General features: G+C 42.0%; 1 protein-coding gene and 1 long non-coding RNA gene across 5 annotated transcripts in view; one reads left to right on the top strand and one right to left on the bottom strand.

Annotated features, from left to right (window-relative positions):
• Positions 1-270: 270 nt before the first annotated feature.
• On the top strand, positions 271-2,779 carry LOC116357471 (uncharacterized). The gene is made up of 4 exons (XR_004205472.1): positions 271-364; positions 561-695; positions 807-914; positions 1,159-2,779. It is a non-coding gene; the product is annotated as an uncharacterized LOC116357471 (long non-coding RNA).
• Positions 2,675-25,025, bottom strand: part of ca10a (carbonic anhydrase Xa) — a 314,149-nt gene continuing 291,798 nt past the window's right edge. For 2 of the 4 annotated variants that reach the window (XM_031805092.1, XM_020461130.2), the window contains 6 exons: positions 17,862-17,957; positions 11,047-11,119; positions 9,413-9,567; positions 4,425-4,599; positions 3,984-4,056; positions 2,675-2,956 (listed from right to left, as the gene is read on the bottom strand). In XM_031805092.1, coding sequence (XP_031660952.1) covers positions 4,022-4,056; positions 4,425-4,599; positions 9,413-9,567; positions 11,047-11,119; positions 17,862-17,957 — 534 coding nt within the window. In that variant the 3' untranslated portion in view covers positions 2,675-2,956; positions 3,984-4,021. The remainder of the gene's footprint in view (positions 2,957-3,983; positions 4,057-4,424; positions 4,600-9,412; positions 9,568-11,046; positions 11,120-17,861; positions 17,958-25,025) is intronic. The other 2 variants (XM_031805093.1, XM_020461132.2) reach the window with 1 other exon arrangement.

The following is a 25,025-nucleotide window of genomic DNA, read 5'->3' as shown; positions in this document are numbered from 1 at the left end:
GAACTGCAATAGAAGTCCAAAGGACCACCACCATCTTCTATCCATCATCACGGGAGTCATGACTGTGTCTGTTCTTGCCTGTGTCCTTCTCACCCTTCTAGGAACTGGGGTCCACCAAAATCCCCCATGATCATAATTGTGATACCCTAATGGTCAATCCCGTTTGAATCCAGTTTATTTTGAGTTGTCAGACGATATTTTCAACTGACAGTTCTAATCTGTTAGTTATGTGTTGAGCTAGGGATTTAAAATACGTTTTTTTCCCTCTCCAGATATCTGTCCAAGTGTGTGTACTGGACCTGATAGCAAGATACCCCATTGCTACCGATTGGTGCAGAAACAAATGGGATGGCAGCAAGCATTGGTAAGTGTCTCACTTGCAGAGCATCAAATTATCAAATTACCTCCATTTACAGTGACGTTTTGAAAGTGAATTGAAAATAACAAAATTGGTCTTCCATTTAGAATGACCTGTTTTTTTTATTACATCTACTGATCAAATTTCTACATAGTCAAAGCTTGTACAAAATCAATGTAAACATGGATGTTTCTTTATTTAGAATTACTGCAAGTGAGATGGCGGTACCCTAGCTGCTGTCTACAGAATGAAAGAATACCAGCTTCTTCTTTCCATGGTAAAGCAGACCCAGAACCTCTCTGCTTATGCCTGGGTAGGACTGAATAATATGGCACAGGTAGAACAACCTTCACACTCAAATAGCACTTTCTCTTTGATTTGGACATTAGATATGTTACTCCTGCCCTCCAACAAGAAGTTGATCACTTTGAACTGTTCTTCTTGACAGGAAGGGATGTTTGTGTGGACTGATGGATCATCTGTGGAATGGTTCTGGTCCAAAAATGTCAAAGCTCAGCAGTCGGGGAGAAGACTGTGGCACTGAACTCTCAGGCAGGTCAGTATTACAAACTTGTTCTTGCATGGTGACACTTATGCTGGGATTCAAGCCTTAGAAGGCTGGGATTCAAACCTTAGAAGGCTGTGAACAAATACATAATAAGCAGTGAGTGTATAAACACTGTCAAACTTCAAAGTAACATTGGTATCTGTCATTTTCCTATCGGTCTCATTCAGTGAAGTGCTGTAGTTATTCTTCTGTTGTCTTCCTCTGAGACTAACAAGGTCATTGTCCTCTACAGGGGCTGAGGGCTTTGATGACAAGTGTGAGTGGCTGTACCTTAGTCTCCGTGAGATTCGCTACAAGTGAAGCAGTCAAAGATGACAGAGGAGTCCAACACCATCCACACAGAGTGAGAGCGCAAAGGGATTTTGCCAACATACTCTGATTTTATTTTATGTTATCGCACGCAAACTCCGTTGAGTTGTTTGAGGATAAAAAGTGATATAATGGTAATTACATTATCATTTGTTGCCATTTTCAATTGTAACAGGAAGTTAGTCAGGTTGATTCTACAATTGCATTTTCAATCTTGTTTTCTTTATGTAACTAGCCTTAAGCTACTAACCATTGAGGCACCCACTAAAGGTTTATCCACAGTTCAATCCCCTTACTAACTCACAACCGACTGTTTATCTAAGAACACAGATAGGATAGTGTCGCATGTACAGGTAAAATTAGTCTCAATACTCTGAGGGAACATTGTTAATGGTTTGCCTATTTTGTGGAATATTGAAAGAATTGGTGGAATTGTTGCATCCTGATTATCCCTCAATGCTTCCATGCCCATCTCTTTGAATAAAACCTTTCAGCATTAACCTTTCTAAGGCATGGCCAATCTGTTTTACATATCACCGTATAATTTCCTATGTACTAGCTTGATTGTTTGGTGTCTGGTACCTTGTGTAAGACGTCAGACAGAAATATGATACTCACAGCACGCACAGCATCAACAAGGAGGGGGGAGGACGTATAGCTTCTTGCTGTAGTTGAGACCGGTCTGCTCGCTCACCAATGTGCACAGCTTATCCACATTAACACCATTGAATAACTTGGCACAAAGCCCGGTACATTAGCAACAATGTAATAAGCACATAGAAACAACAGTGTAAAGTGAAGCATATTTTCCAAAGTGAACTTTCCAGACACATTTATTGGGCTGATAACATTACTCAAACACAGTGTATGACCATTGTAAACAATAAAACTGAAAGAAAAGGCTTCAGCTCAGAACTGCTTCCAGAATTCAGTGTGCCAAGCGTTTAAAATACTCAAGTTTTTTTCATCTCTTTTTTTTTTAATCCTCTTAATATATTTTTAAATGTTTTTGTATTTATCTTTTTCAGCAGTACTGATAATTATACTATGTACAACAAAGGCCGAGACACGCATCGGTTCATCCCTTAGACAGAAGCTCCATTCCCGTTTTTTCCTTTTGTAATGACCTACTGTTACAAGGCAAGAATGTAAGGTCTCGCTCTCTTGGGTTGTTGCAGTCGGCATGCCTTGTAGGTGATGACGATGCAGCTATGAGCCTTGCATACCTTCTGTCTGCACCACTAGGGGCAGTGTCTTAAGTCCTTAAGATCCCCCCCCCCCCTGGTAGCAAGGTGTCTATGTACAAAGGCTAAAAGTCCCACTCAGTTCATGTGAAGAGGCTTTACGAAAGAAATGCTTCCGTGTTTTTGTATGTTTTCAACTTTTTTTTTATCTCCCAAAAAAGTATCAGTATCAAAACGGGTTTCGTAATAGATATATTTGTATTGGGTGGGTGTGTTAGCATGTGTTGGACAAATAGTTGTCGATGTACGTATGAAAAGTTGTAGTCTCTTTGCAAAGCAACGCAAAGTATTTTACTTGGTTATGTTCAGTTTCTTTTTTTCTCTTTTTTACAATGCCATGAAATAATCTTAGATGGGATGCAGCCTTGGTCGGACTCCAGTTGTTTTCTTCCTTCTCTCGTTCCTCTCTCTCTCTCTGTCTTTGACTCTTGTTTCTGTGCTCATCCAAGGGAGACTACTTTAGCAGCCACTCATTCACTGAAAGAGAGGAGAGGGACAGGGTGAGAATAACACAACGTTACTGTATATGCACTTTACACAAAACACACATCTAGCGTGGAACCCTTTCTATCCTGGCTACCCAGCAGCTTCTATAATATTCATCATAACATGACAATACATTGTTAGGATTGAGACCAGAATACATTGTTAGGATTATTATCAATAAAATGGTATACTCTAGCGGAAGACACAATTATGCATGTAAAGTCAATTAAGTAACCTTGACCATGAAACACTGAACATGTCATGTGTATATGTGAAAACGTGTGGGAGACATTTCTATTAGTAAATGGTCAAGTAGTGTTTTTTATTTTATTCCCAGCATCACAGAGATACAGGGCGGTGGTGTCCATTTGACTCTGGCTGAGACTCCACTCAGGGAGAGTTGGGGTATGCAATAAACACATTTCCAATTCACTTGTGTGAATTAGAACAAATATAAGCACCCACCAAATTCTTATTATCTTATGTTAAAATTAGCAATGTATGCTAAATAACAGAATTTCTGCAGTATCTGTTAGCATTCTGCTAGCATCCCAATACACATTTCCCATTCAATTAGCCCACTGACCTAGCTGTGAGGGGGCTGAGTTTCCTCTGCCTTCAAGGTTTAACCTTAGCTGAATAACCAATTAGATCCATTTCCCATTTAAATTATACTTTATTCCCCTTCTGCCTCACCTTGGAGATATTTACATATTTAAACAAGTACAACTAGTGTAATTAAAGACGAGACAGCCCTGCTGCTATTGTACTGCTTCTGTTTACTCTCTGGGGGTGGGTTGGAAGGGTACAGTAGGGGTGTGTGGGTAAATGTGTGTGGGTAAAAGTGTGTATGTGTACTCACATTTGTGTGTGTGTGTGTGTGTTTCAATCTCTCAACAACTGCTGCACAGAATAAGAATTTCATCTGAGAGCGAGGATAAGAGGATAAGAGAAAAGAACAGTCTGGCTACATTACAGTAGATCCTGGAAAAATAATACAATGAATAATGGGGGTTACCTCTTGCCCTCACTGTATTTACGCTTCAGGTGTAAAATTCACATTTTGTGCAGCAGTTGCCCAGATATATTGGCTGAAACAGAGGAGAGGAGATGGTAAACAGACTGCATGCAGAGTCCCTGAATAACACTGAGATGCTGAGCTGGCTTTGTAGTTATGAAGTAGGGCTCACACATTCGGCCGTTCCAACACTTGTGTTGGAAATATTGCTATAATATCACTATAAGTAATGTACAAATACTCTTTCAAATCTATAAAATGTAAGGCTTAAGACTATGCTTCAGGTAGTTAATACCTTTGAGGGCCACAAGCAAACATATGGAAAATGACCAAGGTAAATGTCCATGACTCCTTCACCGACATATTGTATATGTCTGCTAGTCGGACCTAAGTACATTACTAACAAAATGGCGGTGGCGGGTGGACTTGAGCAGTGTTTACCTCGGTACTGGAGCTTCTGGGCCCTGTTGTTGGGACAGTCTTTGCCCTGCATGCTGAAGTTGATGTTAGTCCGGATACAGCGGTTGTTCAGCGGTTGGACCGGGCGAACGTTGTCGCTCATACTCAGGAAGATCTGAGACGGCTGGTTCTGACTCAACAGCCGTAAGGAGTGCATCTGGAGAGGAGAGAGGAAGAGAGGGAAGGGGGATTCATGAACAAAAAGATGGGTAAAGATGGAAAGGAAGAGTAAGTAATGGAAGGAACAAGAGGAGAGCAATGCAGAGCAGCGCAGAAATAGGAGAAATAAAAAGAAAAGTGGAACAGAAGTTAAGAAAAGGGACATTATTTCAGTATTATTGGGGAAAAATAAATGTGAAGGAACAGAATTGCTGTCTGACAGTCTTATGTACACTCTTTAAAAAAATGGCTAAGTAGAACGATATAGTGGAACCATTTTTAGTGCTAGGTAGAACCCTTTGCAGAGGGTTCTCTACCTCACTGTTACTCTACCCACAAGCAAGCATACAAGGCCCTCCCTCGTCCCCCAATTGGAAAATCAGGTCATAACTCCTGCTTTCTGTTTAAAAGCAGTAGCCCAAACAGGAAGAATCTGAGACTCGCTCTGTTGAGAAATGGTCATCAGAATCAGAGATTATGCTACAGGAGAGATTATGCCGTTCATCTGTACAAACAATAGTACGCAAGTATTAACACCATGCGACCATGCTGCCGTCATACCGCTTAGGGAGGAGACGCGTTCTGTCTCCTAGAGATGAACGTACTTTGGTGCGAAAAGTGCAAATCAATCCCAGAACAACAGCAATGGAACTTGTGAAGATGCTAGAGGAAACAGGTACAAAGTATTTATATCCACAGTAAAACGAGTCCGATATCGACATAACCTGAAAGGCCGCTCAGCAAGGACGAAGCCACGGCTCCAAAACTGCCATAAAAAAGCCAAACTACAGTTTGCAACTGCACATGGGGACAAAGATCATTATTTTTGGAGAAATGTTCTCTGGTTTGATGAAACAAAAATAGAACTGTTTGGCCATAATGACCATCGTTATGTTTGGAGAAAAAAGAGGGAGGCTTGCAAGCCGAAGAACACCATCCCAACCGTGAAGCACTGCGGTGGCAGCATCATGTTGTGGGGGTGCTTTGCTGCAGGAGAGATTGGTGCACGTCACAAAATACATGGCATCATGAGGAGGAAAATTATGTGGATATATTGAAGCAACATCTCAAGACATTAGTCAAGAAGTTAAAGCTTGGTCACAAATGGGTCTTCCAAATGGCCAATGACCCCAAGTATACTTCCAAAGCTGTGGCAAAATGGCAAAAGTCATGGTATTGGAGTGGCCATCACAAAGCCCTAACCTCAATCCTATAGAAAAAGCATGTGCGAGCAAGGAGGCCTTCAAATCTGACTCAATTACACCAACTCTGTCAGGAGGAATGGGCCAAAATTCACCCAACGTACTGTGGGGGAAGCTTGTGGAAGGCTACCTGATACGTTTGACCCAAGTTAAACAATTTAAAGGCAATGCTACCAAATACTACTTGGGTGTATGTAAACTTCTGACCCACTGGGAATGTGATGAAAGAAATAAAAGCTGAAATAAATAATTCTCTCTACTATTATTCTGACATTTCACATTCTTAAAATAAAGTGGTGATCTTAACTGACCTAAGACAGGGAATTTTTACTAAGATTAAATGTCAGAAATTGTGAAAAACTGAGTTTAAATGCATGTGGCTAAGGTGTATGTTAACTTCCAACTTTAACTGCTGTATGTTCCAAGACTCCGTTAACATCGAAAAGCTAACTAAAGTGCAGGGCTACCACACACAGGGCCATCACAGACAACGGCTGAGGACAGGAACAAGTACAATAATTCTTGCTACGACCTCTGCAGAGTCATCAAACGGGCAGAAAGACAATATAAGAATAAAGGGGAATCTTATTATTCAGGCTCCGATGCCAGTCGCATGTGACAGGGGCGACAGTCCATTATAGATTACTAAGGAAGACCCAGTCGTGATCTGCCCAACGATGCCTCTCTACCAGACAAATTCAACACATTTTATGCACGTTTCGACAACAGCACCAGCACCATACCATGCGTGAGGGCCCCCACCGAACCAGAGTACTGGGTGATCTCTCTCCCCGAGGCTGATGTGAGTAAGGTCTTTAAATCAAGTCAGCCCTCGCAAGGCGGGACTGGACGATATTCCGGGGCACGTTCTCAGAGCATATAGAGATCAGCCTGTCCTTGTCCCAGTCTGTAATCCCCATGATTTAAAATGACTACCATCATTCCTGTTCGCAAGAACTCTAAGGCTTCATGCCACAATGACTACTGCCCTGTAGCACTCATATCTGTAATCAGAATGGTTATGGCAACTCTATCATCCCAGACACTCTAGACCTACTGCAATTTGCATACTGCCCCAACATATCCATAGATGACGCTGTCTTAATTGCACTACAGACTGCCCTCACCCACATAGATAATATAAGTGAGAATGCTGTTCATTGACTACAGCTCAGTGTTCAACACCATTGTCTCCAAGCTTTGGACCCTGTGACTGAACACCTCCCTCTGCAAATGGATCCTGGACTTCCTAACTGGCCGACCCCAGGTAATGAGGGTAGGCAACATCACCTCTGCCACGCTGACCTTCATCACTGGGCTGAGCTCCCTGACATCCAGGACCTCTATATCAGGCGGTGTGAAAGGAATGCCCGGAAAATCGTTAAAGACTCCAGCCACCCAAGCCATAGACTATTCTCTCTGCTTTCGCATGGCAAGGGGTACCGGTGCAACAAGAATGACACCAACAGGCTGCTGAACAGCTTCTATCCCCAAGCCATAACATTGCTAAATAACAAACAAAATGGCGACACAGACTGAGTTGACCCTTGTATTTACACATTATTCTGCATAGTCTCAATGCACAATCACAGGACTCCACACACTCACGCACACTGACACTCCAACACACACACATGTATACCGACACAAACTCATATACAATCTTAATTTACGCTGCTGATACTCTGTTTATCATACATCCTGATGCCTAGTCACCTTACCCCTATACATATCTACCTCTATCACTCCAATATCCCTCCACATTGTAAATATGGTATTGAAACTGACCCTGTATATAACTTTTTACTTTGTTGTGTTCTTCTTATTTGTTATTTTTTATTTCTTGTCTATTTTTGTTCTACCTTATGCTTATTTCTGCATTGGGTTTAGAGCTTGCAAGAAAGGCATTTCACTGTACTTGTTTGTGCATGTGACATTAATTAAAACTTCTCATTCATTTGCAAATATTTTATGACAATACATTACATATCATAAGGCCTTTCTTTCTAGGCCTAGTTATACCCTAACACAGTGGTTGGAAACTCCTGGTTTACAGGCCACACCAGGCTTGCAAGTCACATTATGCTGGCTGAAGTCACCTCAGGAGGCTGAATAAATTTGGCTTGGGACCTAAAACTCTCACAAACTTTTACAGATGTACAATTGAGAGAGCATCTTGTCAGACTGTATCACCGCCTGGTATGGTAACTGCACCGCCCGCAACCACAGGGCTCTCCGGAGGGTGGTGCAGTCTGCCCAAAGCATCACCGGGGGCAAACTACCTACCCTCCAGGACACCTACAGCACCTGATGTCACAGGAAGGCCAAAAAGATCATCAAGGACAACAACCACCCGAGCCACTGCCTGTTCACCCCGCTGTCATCCAGAAGGCGAGGTCAGTACAGGTGCATGAAAGCTGGGACCGAGAGACTGAAAAACAGCTTCAATCTCAAGGCCATCAGACTGTTAAATAGCCATCATTGGCACATTAGAAGCTGCTGCCTATATACATATACTTGAAATCACTGGCCACTTTAATAAATGGATCACTAGTCACTTTAATAATGTTTACATATCTTGCATTACTCATCTCATATGTATGTACTGTATTCTATACTATTCTAATGTATCTCAGTCTATACTGCTCTGACATTGCTCATCCATATATTTATATATTCTTAATTCCATTCCTTTACTTAGATTTGTGCATATATGTTGTGGAATTGTTAGATATTACTTGTTAGATATTACTGCACTGACGGAGCTAGAAACCCAAGCATTTCCCTACACCCGCAATAACATCTGCTAAACACGTGTATGTGACCAATATAATTTGATTTGAAAGTGTTGTGTAATTCCAATTGGAATCCAACCGAAGTTAGGATATGCAACAATTTAAACTTTTAATTACCCGCAACCTGCATTCAGAATGACTGCTAAGATAGAGATTTAGGAGACTACCTAAATCATATAAACTGGAACTACCATCTCAGTAACGGGTGCAATAAGTCCAACTACTAACAGATTGGATTAGTTTATAAAAATGTACATTTTGTACGTTATTTATCTTTGTGTGGCATTAGATTAACCAACCAATCAATGTCCATGCAAAAATACAGATAATGAAACAACCAATTCTGAAAATGAACCTGCAATAAAGCATACCTGGAAAAATGATGGGTGTGAATTTGAGTGTTCTTCTCTAGAAAGAGTAACAATTACACTCATTTCTGGTTATTACACCACATACAGAGTTAGTTCACTCAGACTCCCTGCTATTCTCCTATTCTCTGCTCAAGAAAATCACAGAAAACACTTATTTGAAAGACAGAAATGGCAAAGATATCAACTATGTCAGTACTGTATATGTAAAATGGGAATACCTGATTCTTGTAGAAATATTCCCATAGGTACAGTTTAAAACATTCTCACATATATCTTTTTAAATTTAGCAGATTACTCAAACTCCTGATGTTAAATTTTAAACACTGAGGTGAACACACTTTATTTAAAAAATGGTTCTTAGGATGAAAACAGTTCTTGGTAGAACCCTCTCACTTTTTTCTAAGAGTGTATCTAAGCAGTAAGGAGCTACTTTAGAGACGGACCTGCATCCGTGTGATGTACACTGGCTTGTTCATCAGGATCCACGTGGCCGTCTCAAAGCACGGCGGGATGGTCATGGACCCGTCGTACGTGATGAAACTAGACGTTTCTGGGTAAATCTCCTCGATGTTCAGGCCCGTCAGTAGATACGCATCATCTGGAGATGGGCAAGATAGACAGGTTAGAATTCAATAAAACATCTTAATATGTCATTATAACAGATTTCTTCAGTCCTGGGCCTGGAGAGCTACAGGGTAAGAATGCTTGTGTCCTAGCTCAGGTCCAACCCAAGCACTTATTAGTTGAATTCGATGCATTTGTGCTAGGCTGAAACAAAACCCTGCACCTCCTCTGGGTCCCTATTTCCAGAATTGTAGAACACTGTATTGTAGACTTGTATCAATCACATTTCATGTCCTCTCAAGCTAATTTTGTTTTGAATTTACATTACATATTTGTCTTCCAGTCTCAAAACACATTACATTACATCCACTCTAACCAGTGTGTTTGTCATTTGCATGTACACGTTTTGCAGATTGCTCATTTCACATTGAGCTGGTTTCCCTCCAACTGCTTGACAGGCTGTTGGTATAGCAGACTGCATCACATACCCCTTTTATGCAAAGTACTTCCCTCGTCAGGAATGTAATTAGAATTACTGCATCTCTCTTTCGCTCTCCCCTTCTCGCTCTCTCTGTCTGTCCATCCCTCTCTCCATTATTCTCTCTCTCTCTTTCCATCTCTGTCGTCATCTCTCCCTTGGTCTCTCTATCTCTCCACACTCCGCTAACACACTCTCAATATGTTGTCATCTGTTGTGGTTTCAGTTTATAATAAATGGGAGCCAACTGCACTTTGTTTGTTGTGACGAGGTCACAGTAGCTGCTCCCTCTATGCTAATGTAGACTGGCACTAGGACTTTAGATGCTATTCACATTCATACAGCGTATCTATCTAGACTAGAACAACAAACATCAGCATGCTCACCAGCCCCTACCCTTACAGGTAAGATATAGACATCCTGAAAGGTAAAGAAAAACAAAAAAGCCAATCCTTAATCTGTGAACATCAATCATGTTCTATTCCATTACCACCTCACTAAACCTGCTCCTGCAGTCCTGCTACTCCCGCTCCGCTATCACACATCTCTGGTAGCCGTGTCGGCATTAATAATTCCATTCGGATGCTGTGTGTGTGGGTGTGCATGTGTGTGGGTGCGTGGAGAGGGATTTGAAAATTACATGGCCTGGGCAAGCAGAGCTGCAGGCTTAGAGAAGGGTATGCCGGAGGACTCCTGAGGTTGAGGGGGAGGTTTGTACGTATGTATATATATATATAATGTGTGTGTGTGTGTGTGTGTGTGTGTGTGAGTTTATGACAGCTTCTGAGACCTCCAATCCACTGGGGGTCACTGTGTTTATTCAGTCTCTTCTCAATCCCATTAATCCAATTATGGGCCTCTCTTCTCAACCGTTGCCCCAGATGATCTCAGCAGCCATTTCCAATATGGCTATCCAGCAGCCCTAGTTGCCTCTGCCTGGTAGCCTTCTGGAGAAAGGACCTGTTCACTGCAGATTCTGTAGCTATTCTTTGACGTTCCAATGAGTTTTCCGTTTTAGTGTGCAATTCTACTTACTTTTATATGTTATTCTTGTGATGGTGTCCCTGTTCAACATTCGATTCAGGAACGCATTTGAAGTCTCCGCAATCTGGAATACAATAGAAGATAGAGTCACTGTTACAGGCTTCGGTTTTTCCATTTATTTTTTAAGGTTTGACTTTAGCACGTACTGTATATCACTTCAGCAGGTTGGGCGCACCCCGATTGGTGTCACCTTGTTAGTTAGTATGTGTTACACCTGTGCTGGCTTGTCCATCTCGTTAGTCGGAAGGCGTTTCACCTGCGCTTGCCCAGGTGATATTTAAGAGTGGCTAGGCCAGTGCTCAAGTTGTGTTGATAGATGTGGAGGGTCAACACCTTTACTTAGCTTAATTTTTTTAGGGAGTGGATCAGCTTTAATATTGCAAATAAATTGTGGCTTCTATCAATGTAATTATCTACATCAGTTCCAATCCCCCATGTATATATATATATACAGTACCATTCAAAAGTTTGGACACACCTACTCATTCCAGGGTCTTTGTTTTCTACATTGTAGAATAATAGTAAAGACATCAACACTATGAACTAACACATATGGAATCATGTAGTAACCAAAAAAGTGTTAAACAAATCCAAATATATTTTATATTTGAGATTCTTCAGAGTAGCCACCCTTTGCCTTGATGACAGCTTTGCACACCCTTGAATGAGTAGGCATGCCCAAACCTTTGACTGATACTGTATATTGTATGTATTTTTCCTCTGTTATTTTTCCCTAATCCTACCTCTCCTCCCCTAATTGGAGTAAAGTAATGGGCAACAACACCTAGTCTTCTACTTCCAGCTCATACATACTATATACATTTTATGGATAGTTACAATAGTTATCTTTTGTTTGTTTTTAGTCCCATCCTTCAGCTCCACTCAACCCCTCTCATCTATCTCTGAAGACCATCCAGTTTTGCTTCCTATTTTCAACTGTGCTGTTTCACAAAAGCTTTGAAACTTTCTATTCTCATAATTTCTACAGATTGTAATTTAAAGAAGCATTTTTGCTAAGAGTAATATTATATTATTGATCGATTGACTATGACTTTTCAGACTATGCCCAGTAGTGCTATTTGCAGAGTTAACTCCAGGTAAATGTTGCAATTCCTGAACATTGTTGCAATTCCAGCCATTCCTGAACCTGAGACCAAATACAAGCTACACAATACAAGCTACATAAATCACAATGTATGATTTTTAAGTAATTCATTTGCATTACATTGCATGACATAAGTATTTGATCACCTATCAACCAGTAAGAATTCCGGCTCTCACAGACCTGTTAGTTTTTCTTTAAGAAGCCCTCCTGTTCTCCACTCATTACCTGTATTAACTGCACCTGTTTGAACTCGTTACCTGTATAAAATACACCTGTCCACACACTCAATCAAACATACTCCAACCTCTCCACAATGGCCAAGACCAGAGAGCTGTGTAAGGACATCAAGGTTAACATTTTAGATCTGCACAAGGCTGGGATGGGCTACAGGATAATAGGCAAGCAGCTTGGTGAGAAGGCAACAACTGTTGGCGCAATTATTAGAAAATGGAAGAACTTCAAGATGACGGTCAATCACCCTCCGTCTGGGGCTCCATGCAAGATCTCACCTCGTGGGGCATCAATGATCATGAGGAAGGTGAGGGATCAGCCCAGAACTACACGGCAGGACCTGGTCAATGACCTGAAGAGAGCTGGGATCACAGTCTCAAAGAAAACCATTAGTAACACACTACACCGTCATGGATTAAAATCCTGCAGCTCACGCAAGGTCCCCCTCCTCAAGCCAGCGCATGTCCAGGCCCGTCTGAAGTTTGCCAATGACCATCTGGATGATCCAGAGGAGGAATGGGAGGTCATGTGGTCTGATGAGACAAAAATATAGCTTTTTGGTCTAAACTCCACTCGCCGTGTTTGGAGGAAGAAGGATGAGTACAACCCCAAGATTACCATCCCTACCATGAAGCATGGACGTGGAAACATCATTCTTTGGGAATGCTTTTCTGCAAAGGGGACAGGACGACTGCACCGTATTGAGAGGAGGATGGATGGGGCCATGTATCGCAAGATCTTGGCCAACAACCTCCTTCCCTCAGTAAAAGCATTGAAGATGGGTCGTGGCTGGGTCTTCCAGCATGACAACGACCTGAAACACACAGCCAGGGCAACTAAGGAGTGGCTCCGTAAGAAGCATCTCAAGGTCCTTGAGTGGCCTAGCCAGTCTCCAGACCTGAACCCAATAGAAAATCTTTGGAGGGAGCTGAAAGTCCGTATTGCCCACCGACAGCCCCGAAACCTGGAGGATCTGGAGAAGGTCTGTATGGAGGAGTGGGCCAAAATTCCTGCTGCAGTGTGTGCAAACCTGGTCAAGAACTACAGGAAACCTATGATCTCTGTAATTGCAAACAAAGGTTTCTGTACCAAATATTAAGTTCTGCTTTTCTGATGTATCAAATACTTATGTCATGCAATAAAATGCAAATGAATTACTTAGAAATCATACAATGTGATTTTCTGGATTTTTGTTTTATGTTCCGTCTCTCACAGTTGAAGTGTACCTATGATAAAAAATGACAGACCTCTACATGCTTTGTAAGTAGGAAACACTGCCTGATTTTGCAGGTTATCAAATACTTGTTCTCCCCACTGTATATAACATATTGGTTGCAAGAATATTGTATAATAGTTGAAATTAAAAAACTCTGTTTTGAATCTGGCGTCATTTTTTTTTTTGTATCAGTAAACCATGTGCCATGGAACTGTAACATTGAAACTCTCTTCTCAACTATTTTGCAATCAGAATGGCACAGCTGTCAATATTTTGGTCCTTAAATGAAACTGGTATACTTGTTTTTTTTCACAATTTTCTTTAAGCAATTTTGGTCTTTAATGCAGAGCCGACATAACTTCCTTACTTTTCCCCCCTTCCACTTGCCTCTTCCATTTTTGCGATAATGCTGCAATTAGTTGGTTGTAATTTTGGATGGCGCAGACATTTCTATTTATTTTTGTTAGCCTCATTGTGACAACTCCACTAGTCCTATTTATCATATCATTTACAAAGATTACAATAAAAAGAAATATATTTGAATATTTGTAATATTTCTGTCTTTTCTGGTGGATTAAACTGAAATTGCAACTAACTTTCTATGGCTTGTTTTAAAAAAAGCACTATTTTGGAAATCATTACACTTTCAAATAACTGAAAGTGAGAGGTTGTAATCTGGATAAAGGGAAAAGGGCCATTCTTGAACACGGGTAAGCCATTCATATTATTCTGCTAGAGAACCAGTTCAGATTTAAGTATAGCTTTGAATGACTGAAGCCTTTAGTGAGTCGATTGATTTAATATCTTATCAGTTCTGCCTTCCGAATTCTTATTTATTATATAAATAGGCCCGTTTAATTTTGTCTGACTTGGAGTTCAAAATAAAATTGAATATTTTTTTGCGCTTTTAATTTAAAAATAAAATTGTTAGGTGTAGGAAGGGCCATAAGCAAAGCGGTAAACTGGGATACGACTAAAGAGTTAATCAGGGTGATTTTTCCACAAATAGACAGGTATTATCCTTTCCATGATAGCAAGATGTTACCTATACTGAACAAAAATATGAATGCAACAAGTTGAAAGATTTGATTGATTTACAGTTCATATAAGGAAATCAGTCCATTTAAATAAATCCATTAGGCCCTAATCTATGGATTTCACAACTGGGCAGGGGTGCAGCCATGGGTGGGCCTGGGAGGGCATAGGCCCCACCCACTTGGCAGCCAGGCCCAGCCAATCAGATTTTTTAATTCTATTTTTTTATTACAGACAGAAATACTCCTCAGCACCCCTCCACCCCATCTCAGACGATTCTGCAGGTGAAGAAGCAGGATGTAGAGGTCCTGGGCTGGCGTGGTTACATCCATCTTCCATTGATGAGATAATCTCCTAACTTGCTTTGCCACACACAGAGGCTTTATAACTGTAGTTGTGCTTTGATGACTTGTGATTGGCCGACATCAACAACAAGCTACATGCGCCACTCAGCATATGCTATTTTCACTGAGCAGTGGAGAACATACTATAAACTTTTTATCCACAAGTCTCTGTCCATTGTCGTTGTAATCGACTGTGAATCCAAAATGTTCCCAAACTGGAGATTTAAACGATAATGGAGGATCCTCCAAATCTGGTTTATCGATCCCACCCCTTGCCAGCTGCTGTTCCCTGCTGATCCTCACAAAAGGTTCAAAAGGGGCATTTAAGATTCAAATTTTGATTGCAACATGTGCATAGGCTGTAGTAGTTTTAATGGAATAGCCCAGTGTTTTTTCAGCTCAGATCTACTCATGAGGCAATGGCATACAATGCAGCGTAGGCTGCTTAGTGTTTATTTTTTATGATGTATTCATTCTGGTTCACAGTTCGAACCGAAGTCCCCGTACCGAATGGTTTGGTATGATGATGTGTACGGTTACAGCCCTAGTTACTTATGTCTTCTTGTGTTTGCTTAATGTTCTGAGAACATGACTTTACATAGAACCATGAAGAAACCTGCATAAAACGTTATGCTGAAGTACTGAAATTCCAACAAATGAACACTTTCTTAATGTTCTCTTAACACATATTCTCTCTCTCACCAGGCTCTAAGTAAAATATAGTTCTCAGAACTTTATGTGCTAGCTGGGCCTGCGTTGCTTTTAGCTGTCCTGTAGGGCCCTAACTGCAGTCTAAACACTCAGGTGTCTACAGTCAGCTTGGAACACACTTCTCAGTTAAAGATAAGCCTTCTTTGTCCCCAGCCCCAGCATCCTAGCCCGTCCTCCATATGCACTCTTCCTCACAATTCCAATTGTCAAGATGTCTTGGTGGCAAAGTGATGAAAAATAAATGAATGTCCCTCGTCGCAACATTGCAAATTACTTCCTTTTTTTGACCTGCTCTGGAGGCATGCAGCCTCTCTCTCTCTCTCTGATCATATTTGCATGGAGTCTTTCTTTCTCTCCGAACATATTTATTGGAGAATGCACCTATGGGGTATTCTGCAGGATGTAACTAGAGAGTACTCTCTAATGTGTGAAGTAAAAGTAAAACAATATGGCTTTACGTCAATTCAACACCGTCACAACCTAGATAGTCAATTACAGTTGACAAAACTTTGACAGATAGATATGGCCCATGCTGAAGGTGACTCAAACTCCATTTAGTGTCTATCTCCACAGCTTCACTATGTCCTCCTCCATTGGGAGTCTGTTTCCACAGGTGATCCCACACAATTACAGTCCCCAATTGTCATTTCTAATGGCGGCTCAGGACACTGACGACCGAAGGAAACCCTTACTGGCAGTCTGAGTCCCTGAAAGGGTAACACGGTGTGTGCACAGGTGTGAATGGTCCCCTGGAAACCAGAAATGGATTCCTTGCGATACTGAAGGACACCCTCACTTCCCATCTCTTCAGCGGCTATAACAATGAGAGGACTTGTCCGAGAGCCTTAGTTAGACAAGCTACTTCAAGATGGCTGGCATTTGGCGTCATTACCAGGGAGGGCCAGACTGAGAAGAACTGGAGTGGATGAAAGGGTGAAGTGTTGATTGATTTCCGGATTACGTACCTCTCTGTCTGTTATAGTGGTGGGAGTGTGTGTGGGTGTGTACATGAAAAATGTAATTACATTTGGTGACTGCTCAAATCATAACTTCTACCACTACACATGTGGCTCACTCAAATATTTTGGCACATGGTTTGGTCACAGATCTTTTTGTGCAACTGTGAGTGAGATTGCCATTCCAGTTGATCTAATCGCAGACCTCCAGCCGTTCCAGAGCTAGGACAACTGGTTCAACTTAACTAATAAACACTAGTGTTGGGAAACTGACGCTTTCACCAAATAGTGCAGAAAACGGTTCATTATTCAAAGCTTCATTATCGGTTCACAATGCACATTAGTGACGTGCGCTGGTCAACAATAAATAGCAGCATGTGGTTATCAGATAGACGTTTCCCCCCATATTTTTATCAAAACTACCATGGGGCAGCGATAAGTTGTTGGCTTTAGTAGCCTATAATCAGTTGAACTACCAGGTTTCCATCTTACATCATTCTTCCCTTTTTTACATTCAAGTGAACTATTCTACAAAAATGGAATCTATTACATTATTTAGGATGCTTAAGACAGAAGCTTATACTATACTAAATAAAACACATTATTTGAACAACAGTGCTGCAGAAAGTGTGGTTTCACATAAAACAATTGTCAAAATAGTGTGCCTTCAACAGGATTAGACCTCATTCCCTCACGACCCAGAATGTTCTATAGTTCCCTACTCTATCTGCTAAGCTACCAGTCATAGCAAGTCATAGCAACATTTTTATTTGTTACAGTCTACTTGCAAATGTATACCTAAAATAGCTGCATTTATCTAGATACAATACTTTGCAAAAGGATCTTGTATTTGATTTTGATACATTGGTCTGTTTGGTCTGTTTGGTATTTTGTATTTGTAACAAGATCTATCTTTTGCCCATAACTGAGGGATAATTACACTGTGAATCTGGAACTGATGCAACGTGACACTCTGCCAAGTTAATTAGCCCGCAGGTAAATCCACAGGAGCCTATTCACAACTCGAATGGATGTCCTCGGTTAAATCACACTGAAGTTTCTTTGAAAATAATGATCTTTGCTGCATGATAGCCTCTATTTGTCTTTTCACACGTTCATATGAAGAAGACTTTACATACAAATTCAAGATTCTCACAATTGATACATTGAGGCCCATCGTGAGGTCAAAGTTGTGATGTCATACTCACCTTCATAAATATAGACACTATGACCAGTCCGTTGGGGCTCTTGGCTGCCTCTGTGTAGTTTGTATACAGCTCGTGGTTGTAGTGTATAAGTTGAACCTGGAGATGAAAAAAACAAGTCAGGATGTCAGGAAAATGTCAGGAAAACATCTCTCTCAAGTGGCCTCACACATATAGACTGTATTAATGGTCATCAGGTCTGGTCTTGAGGCGCTCCAGTGTCGAGGCTTCTGTTCAAGCCCAGCACTAACGTAGCTTTTTCCACACCATAAAGTTGTGCTGAGCAAAGACGAATGAGTTATGTCTTAAACAAAACGCACTTCACACCTACAAACTCTTCAGAGACCAGGGTTGGTTGGCTTCCACTGTTCGTATCTTCTGCTTTTGTCAGCCTCTTGAAGTCGTGTCGAGGAGGGTGTCAGTAAAGTTCTACCCACACCTTTATGGTTCTGCAGGTTCTTAATGATGTGTTTATGTGGGCTGCGTCTATGCACAGCTAGCTCGACTTGTGACCTATACAATAACAACTATTCAAAGAGAAGCCCACACTGTCTTTCACCAAATGTCTCTGACACCCAAAGGAACTGCTGAGAAAGTTCTCACTCAATACTTGTTATTTCACATATTTTCTACTTCTCTTGAATCTCGCACTAAGTGGGAAAAATGCTGTGTGCTTGCGGATAAACAAAGTGTATTCAGAAGTTGATTCTACACCATACATTCTCCCTGACCTCTCCTCAGTCTTTCTTGAGTTAGAGGTATTGTTGCTGGACCTTGAGTCCGTGTTTGGTTGTTGTCTGAGTCTCCAGTCGTGTGGCATTTATAGCCTATAAAAAAAGTTTAGTGGTTGTTTCTTCCATCACATATATGTCTATGACTCAAGAAGAATTCAGTTTGAATGATAAGCTAAGCAATAATGACAACAATACCCTTTTCTAATATAATAATTTCTCATATGTTTCAGCCCCCTTCCATCTTACTTCCATAAAGAGTAGGCTACTTATGGGGTAGTGTTTGATTACAGAATGGGATATGAGGACATCATATTATCTTTATTTGAATTTAATATTTATATTATGTCAACTACAAATGAATCAAGCCTGATCTGATTACAAATAACTAAGAAGTTTACATGTTTCCAGATCTTTCCCCCTCTCCCTCCCCTTTCCCCCTTCCCTGGCATGGTGGCAGGCAGCAATATAAATAAACAAATTGTCGGAGGATAGTAATTAAGCAGAACTCTAACGGGGAGCAGCAGAGCGACAGTTCAACTATAAAAATAATCAAGGTGATGGGAAGTGATTAGGAGCCATGCTGATTTGATGAGAGAGAGAGAGAGAGAGAGAGAGAGAGAGAGAGAGAGAGAGAGAGAGAGAGAGAGAGAGAGAGAGAAGGCAGGCAGCCAGGCTCCCCAACTCCCCCAGCAGGAGATTGGTAGAAAGTTTAGTTTGCGAGAGGTGAAGGCATGGGTGAGCTGTAGAGGAGTTACATCACAGACACTGCCAAGAGCAACACACAGACAGACTGAAGGGCTGGGAAAGTAGTAATGACAAAAGAGTGAAAGGGGAGAGAAACAGACAAAGGACGGGGTAAAAGAGTAAAATAATAACCATGACCTTACACACACAAACAGGCATGCATGACCACAAAGAAATAGCAAATGGTGAAGTTCCTGCCATCAGCCATTAGTTTCCCACTCTAACCCCAGGTGTTCTGCCTGTTATGAGCCAGAGAGACTCTCTCAGGGCCGAGAGGAGAGAGAAAGAGAGAGTGGATGGAGAGAAAGAAAGAGAACAAGAGATAAAGAGAGAGAGAGAGAGAAAGAAAGAAAGAAGAGTGGATGTATGTGAAAGAGTGACAAGAGAAAACAATGGAGAAAGAGATGTCAGGGTTGCGTGCCCAGACAGTGTTGCTCTGGAGTGGGGCTCTAGAAGGCTCTTTATGGCGTGATGGCTGGACTAGGCCTGGGTTTGGGGAAATATGAAGACAGCAAGTCGATAGCGGAAGAGAGGTGGACAGTGCTAACAGAGAGAGTGAAAGGCGCTGGGATGGAACTGATTCTCCTCCCTCGTTGTAGTCTCATAAAGCTAACACACAGACAAGCTCAGTGTGGCACAGCACAGGGCAATCAGCCCCTGATCACTACCACAGAGCCGGTGAGGGTCTCTCTCTCTCTCTCTCTCTCTCTCTCTCTCTCTCTCTCTCTCTCTCTCTCTCTCTCTCTCTCTCTCTCTCTCTCTCTCTCTCTCTCTCTCTCTCCCTCTCTCTCTCTCTCTGAGAAGTAACTCTGAGATCTCAACCTCTGGAACAGTTAGAATGCACATGACGGAAAGGAGTGCGCTCGGTCTTTCATTTAAAAACATTTTTAATTCACATTTTCCAGATTTAGTTTTTATCCACGTATACAAGTTTTGCTTTCTGTGTTACTCATAATACTTAATGTGGTTTTAATGAGGAAATGTACTTGAGTTCTAGACCAGTGAGCTGCACTGCAGCAGCAAATGTGTTATTCTATGATCAACGATAATTAGCAAAAGAAGAAAAAGTATTTAAAGAACAGCACTCAAATCAACACCAAAAGTGGATTTTTTTTCCTAAACGTTCTCATTATGTCCCCTAAATTGCGATCAAAATTGACTCAAAATTGAGTTTTACAGCGAAACGCAATAAATCAGATTTGTCTTAGAATAATATATGGAATATCTTAGCACGTATTAAGTCCAAGGTGTTTAATTTTCAGATTGACTGTGAAGGCGCTCTAGGTAGGGGAACAAAGCAGACCAGCACAGCACATTAGTGATGGGGGAACATTTGTATAAAATACAATAAAATCTAATAAAATTGTATTTCTCACATGCGCCGAATACAACATGTGTAGACCTTACTGTGAAATGCTTACTTACAAGTCCTTAACCAACAATGCAGCTCAAGAAATAGAGTTTAGAAAATATTTACTTAATAAACTAAAGTAAAACATTTAATAAAATCACAAGATATTTACTTAACAATAACAAGGCTATATACATATTGACTCGTACAGGTTAGTCGAGGTAATTTGTAAAGTGACTATGCATAGATAATAAACAGCGAGTAGCAGCAGTGTAAAAACAAAGGGGGGACAGGGTCAATGTAAATAGTCCGGGTGGCCATTTGATGAATTGTTCAACAGTCTTATGCCTTGGCGGTAGAAGCTGTTGATGAGCCTTTTGGTCCTAGACTTGGCTTATATAATGGCATCGGAGTGGATGGCTGCCGTTTTACGGGGCTCCTAAACAACATTTTTTCACATTGTTTGTAACTTGTTTTGCACATAATGTTGCTGCTACTGTCTCTTATGACCAAAATGAGCTTCTGGGCATCAGAACAGAGATTACTCACCTCGAACTGGACAAAGATTTTTTCTTTGATAAGTCAGATGCAAAGGATAAACTGCTTTGTCGAGACAAGGCCCAAATTCCCGTCATCAACGTGAAGAAAAGACAGAGAAAAATGGGGAGGAGGGCGGGGTGCCTTGTAAGAATTTGCCGACGAGTAGATAAACCACCACTCTGTATTATTGGCCAACATGCAATCATTGGAAAATAAACTGGACGATCTACGATTAAGACAATCCAACCAACAGGACATTAAAAACTGTAACAACTTATGTTTCACCAAGACTTGGCTGAACGACGACACGTATAATATAGAGCTGGCTGGCTTCTCCGTGTATCGGCAGGACAGAGCAGCTACGTCTGGTAAGATGAGGGAAGGGTGTGCGTGTCTATTTTTCAATAACTGCTGGTGCGCAATGTCTAATATTAAAGAAGTCACAAGGTATTGCTCGCTTGAGGTAGAATACTTCAATAAACTGTGTACCACACTATCTACCAAGAGAGTTCTCATCTATATTATTCGTAGCCGCCTATTTCCCATCACAAATCGATGCTGGCACTAAGACCACACTCATTGTATAAGGCCAAACAAGTTAAATACAGTTACATATCGCAATATTGTATTGATACTTTGACTCCAAGTAATGATAAAACATGTCATTTAAAAAAAGGGTACCGATATCTTGTTTTTAAAAAGTGAGCCAACTGTCTTGTCTCTCTGCAGCAGACATATAGTGCACAATATGTTTGGAACATCAAATCGCAATAAAATCGCTGTACCTATAAAATCGTGAGAGTCGCAATAAATCAAATCACATTTTATTTGTCACATGCGCCGAATACAACAGGTGCAAACCTTACCGTGAAAAGCTGACTTACGAGCCCTTAACCAACAATTCAGTTCAAGAAATAGAGTGAAGAAAACACTTACTAAATATACTAAAGTAAAAAATAACAAGTAACACAAAAATAACAATAACAGGGCTATATACAGGGGGTACCGGTACCAAGTCAACGTGCAGGGGTACAGGTTAGTCGAGGTAATTTGTACATGTAGGTAGGGGTAAAGTGACTATGCATATATAATAAACAGCGAGTAGCAGCAGTATGAAAACAAGGGGGAGGTGGTCTCAATTGAAATAGTCTGGGTGAACATTTGATTAATTGTTCAGCAGTCTTATGGCATGGGGATAGAAGCTGTTGAGGAGCCTTTTGGACCTAGACTTGGCGCTCTGGTATCAGTTGCCGTGTGGTCCCAGAGAAAACCGTCTGTGACTTTTTTGGGCCTATCTTTGACACCGCCTAGTATTTAGGTCCGGGCATGGCAGGAAGCTTGGCCCCAGTGATGTACTAGGACGTACGCACTACCCTCTCTAGCACCTTACGGTCAGATGTCGAGCAGTTGCCATACCAGACAAATCTTTTCATTCTCCTGAGGGGGAAAAGGTGTCATGCCCTCTTCACGACTGTCTTGGTGTGTTTGGACCATGATAGTTTATTGGTGATGTGGACACTCTCAACCAACTCCACTACAGCCCCGTCAATGGACCCTGATCTCTCTTTTGAAGAACATATCAAGACCATTTCGAGGACAGCTTTTTTCCATCTACGTAACATTGCAAAAATCAGAAACTTTCTGTCCAAAAATGATGCAGAAAAATTAATCCATGCTTTTGTCACTTCTAGGTTAGACTACTGCAATGCTCTATTTTCCGGCTACCCGGATAAAGCACTAAATAAACTTCAGTTAGTGCTAAATACGGCTGCTAGAATCCTGACTAGAACCAAAAAATTTGATCATATTACTCCAGTGCTAGCCTCTCTACACTGGCTTCCTGTCAAAGCAAGGGCTGATTTCAAGGTTTTACTGCTAACCTACAAAGCATTACATGGGCTTGCTCCTACCTATCTCTCTGATTTGGTCCTGCCGTACATACCTATACGTACGCTACGGTCACAAGACGCAGGCCTCCTAATTGTCCCTAGAATTTCTAAGCAAACAGCTGGAGGCAGGACTTTCTCCTATAGAGCTCCATTTTTATGGAACGGTCTGCCTACCCATGTCAGAGACGCAAACTCGGTCTCAACCTTTAAGTCTTTACTGAAGACTCATCTCTTCAGTGGGTCATATGATTGAGTGTAGTCTGGCCCAGGAGTGGGAAGGTGAACGGAAAGGCTCTGGAGCAACGAACCGCCCTTGCTGTCTCTGCCTGGCCGGTTCCCCTCTTTCCACTGGGATTCTCTGCCTCTAACCCTATTACAGGGGCTGAGTCACTGGCTTGCTGGGGCTCTCTCATGCTGTCCCTGGAGGGGGTGCGTCACCTGAGTGGGTTGATTCACTGTTGTGGTCATCCTGTCTGGGTTGGCCCCCCCCCCCCCTTGGGTTGTGCCGTGGCGGAGATCTTTGTGGGCTATACTCAGCCTTGTCTCAGGATGGTAAGTTGGTGGTTGAAGATATCCCTCTAGTGGTGTGGGGGCTGTGCTTTGGCAAAGTGGGTGGGGTTATATCCTTCCTGTTTGGCCCTGTCCGGGGGTGTCCTCGGATGGGGCCACAGTGTCTCCTGACCCCTCCTGTCTCAGCCTCCAGTATTTATGCTGCAGTAGTTTATGTGTCGGGGGGCTGGGGTCAGTTTGTTATATCTGGAGTACTTCTCCTGTCCTATTCGGTGTCCTGTGTGAATCTAAGTGTGCGTTCTCTAATTCTCTCCTTCTCTCTTTCTTTCTCTCTCTCGGAGGACCTGAGCCCTAGGACCATGCCCCAGGACTACCTGACATGATGACTCCTTGCTGTCCCCAGTCCACCTGGCCATGCTGCTGTTCCAGTTTCAACTGACCTGAGCCCTAGGACCATGCCCCAGGACTACCTGACATGATGACTCCTTGCTGTCCCCAGTCTACCTGGCCATGCTGCTGCTCCAGTTTCAACTTCCACCTGACTGTGCTGCTGCTCTAGTTTCAACTGTTCTGCCTTATTATTATTCGACCATGCTGGTCATTTATGAACATTGAACATCTTGACCATGTTCTGTTATAATCTCCACCCGGCACAGCCAGAAGAGGACTGGCCACCCCACATAGCCTGGTTCCTCTCTAGGTTTCTTCCTAGGTATTGGCCTTTCTAGGGAGTTTTTCCTAGCCACTGTGCTTCTCCACCTGCATTGCTTGCTGTTTGGGGTTTTAGGCTGGGTTTCTGTACAGCACTTTGAGATATCAGCTGATGTACGAAGGGCTATATAAATAAATTTGATTTGATTTGATTTGATGTGAATGGGGCCATGTTCGGCCCTCCTTTTCCTGTAGTCCATGATCAGCTCTTTTGTCTTGCTCACGTTGAGGGAGAGGTTGATGTCCCTGAGGCCACACTGCCAGGTCTCTGACCACCTCCCTATAGGCTGTCTCATCGTTGTCGGTGATCAGGCCTAGCACCGTTGTGTCAGTAAACTTAATGATGGTGTTAGAGTCATGCTTGGCCACACAGTCATGGGTGAACAGGGAGTTTCTTCCAACCCTTACCTCCTGGGGGCGGCCCGTCAGGAAGTCCAGTATCCAGTTTCAGAGGGAGGTGTTTAGTACCAGGGTATTTAGCTAGTGATGAGCTTTGTGGGCATTATGGTGTTGCACGCTGAGCTGTAGTCAATGAACAGCATTCTCGCATAGGTGTTTCTTTTGTCCAGGTCGGAAAGGGCAGTGTGGAGTGAGATTGAGATTGCGTCATCTGTGGATCTGTTGGGGCGGTATGCGAATTGGAGTGGGTCTAGGGTTTCCGGGATGATGGTGATGATGTGAGCCATGA

This window comes from Oncorhynchus kisutch, linkage group LG25, assembly GCF_002021735.2.
Source record: "Oncorhynchus kisutch isolate 150728-3 linkage group LG25, Okis_V2, whole genome shotgun sequence".
Lineage (NCBI taxonomy): Eukaryota > Metazoa > Chordata > Actinopteri > Salmoniformes > Salmonidae > Oncorhynchus > Oncorhynchus kisutch.
The sequence above is the reverse complement of the archived record's forward strand: the minus strand, read 5'-3'. Positions and strand labels throughout refer to the sequence as shown.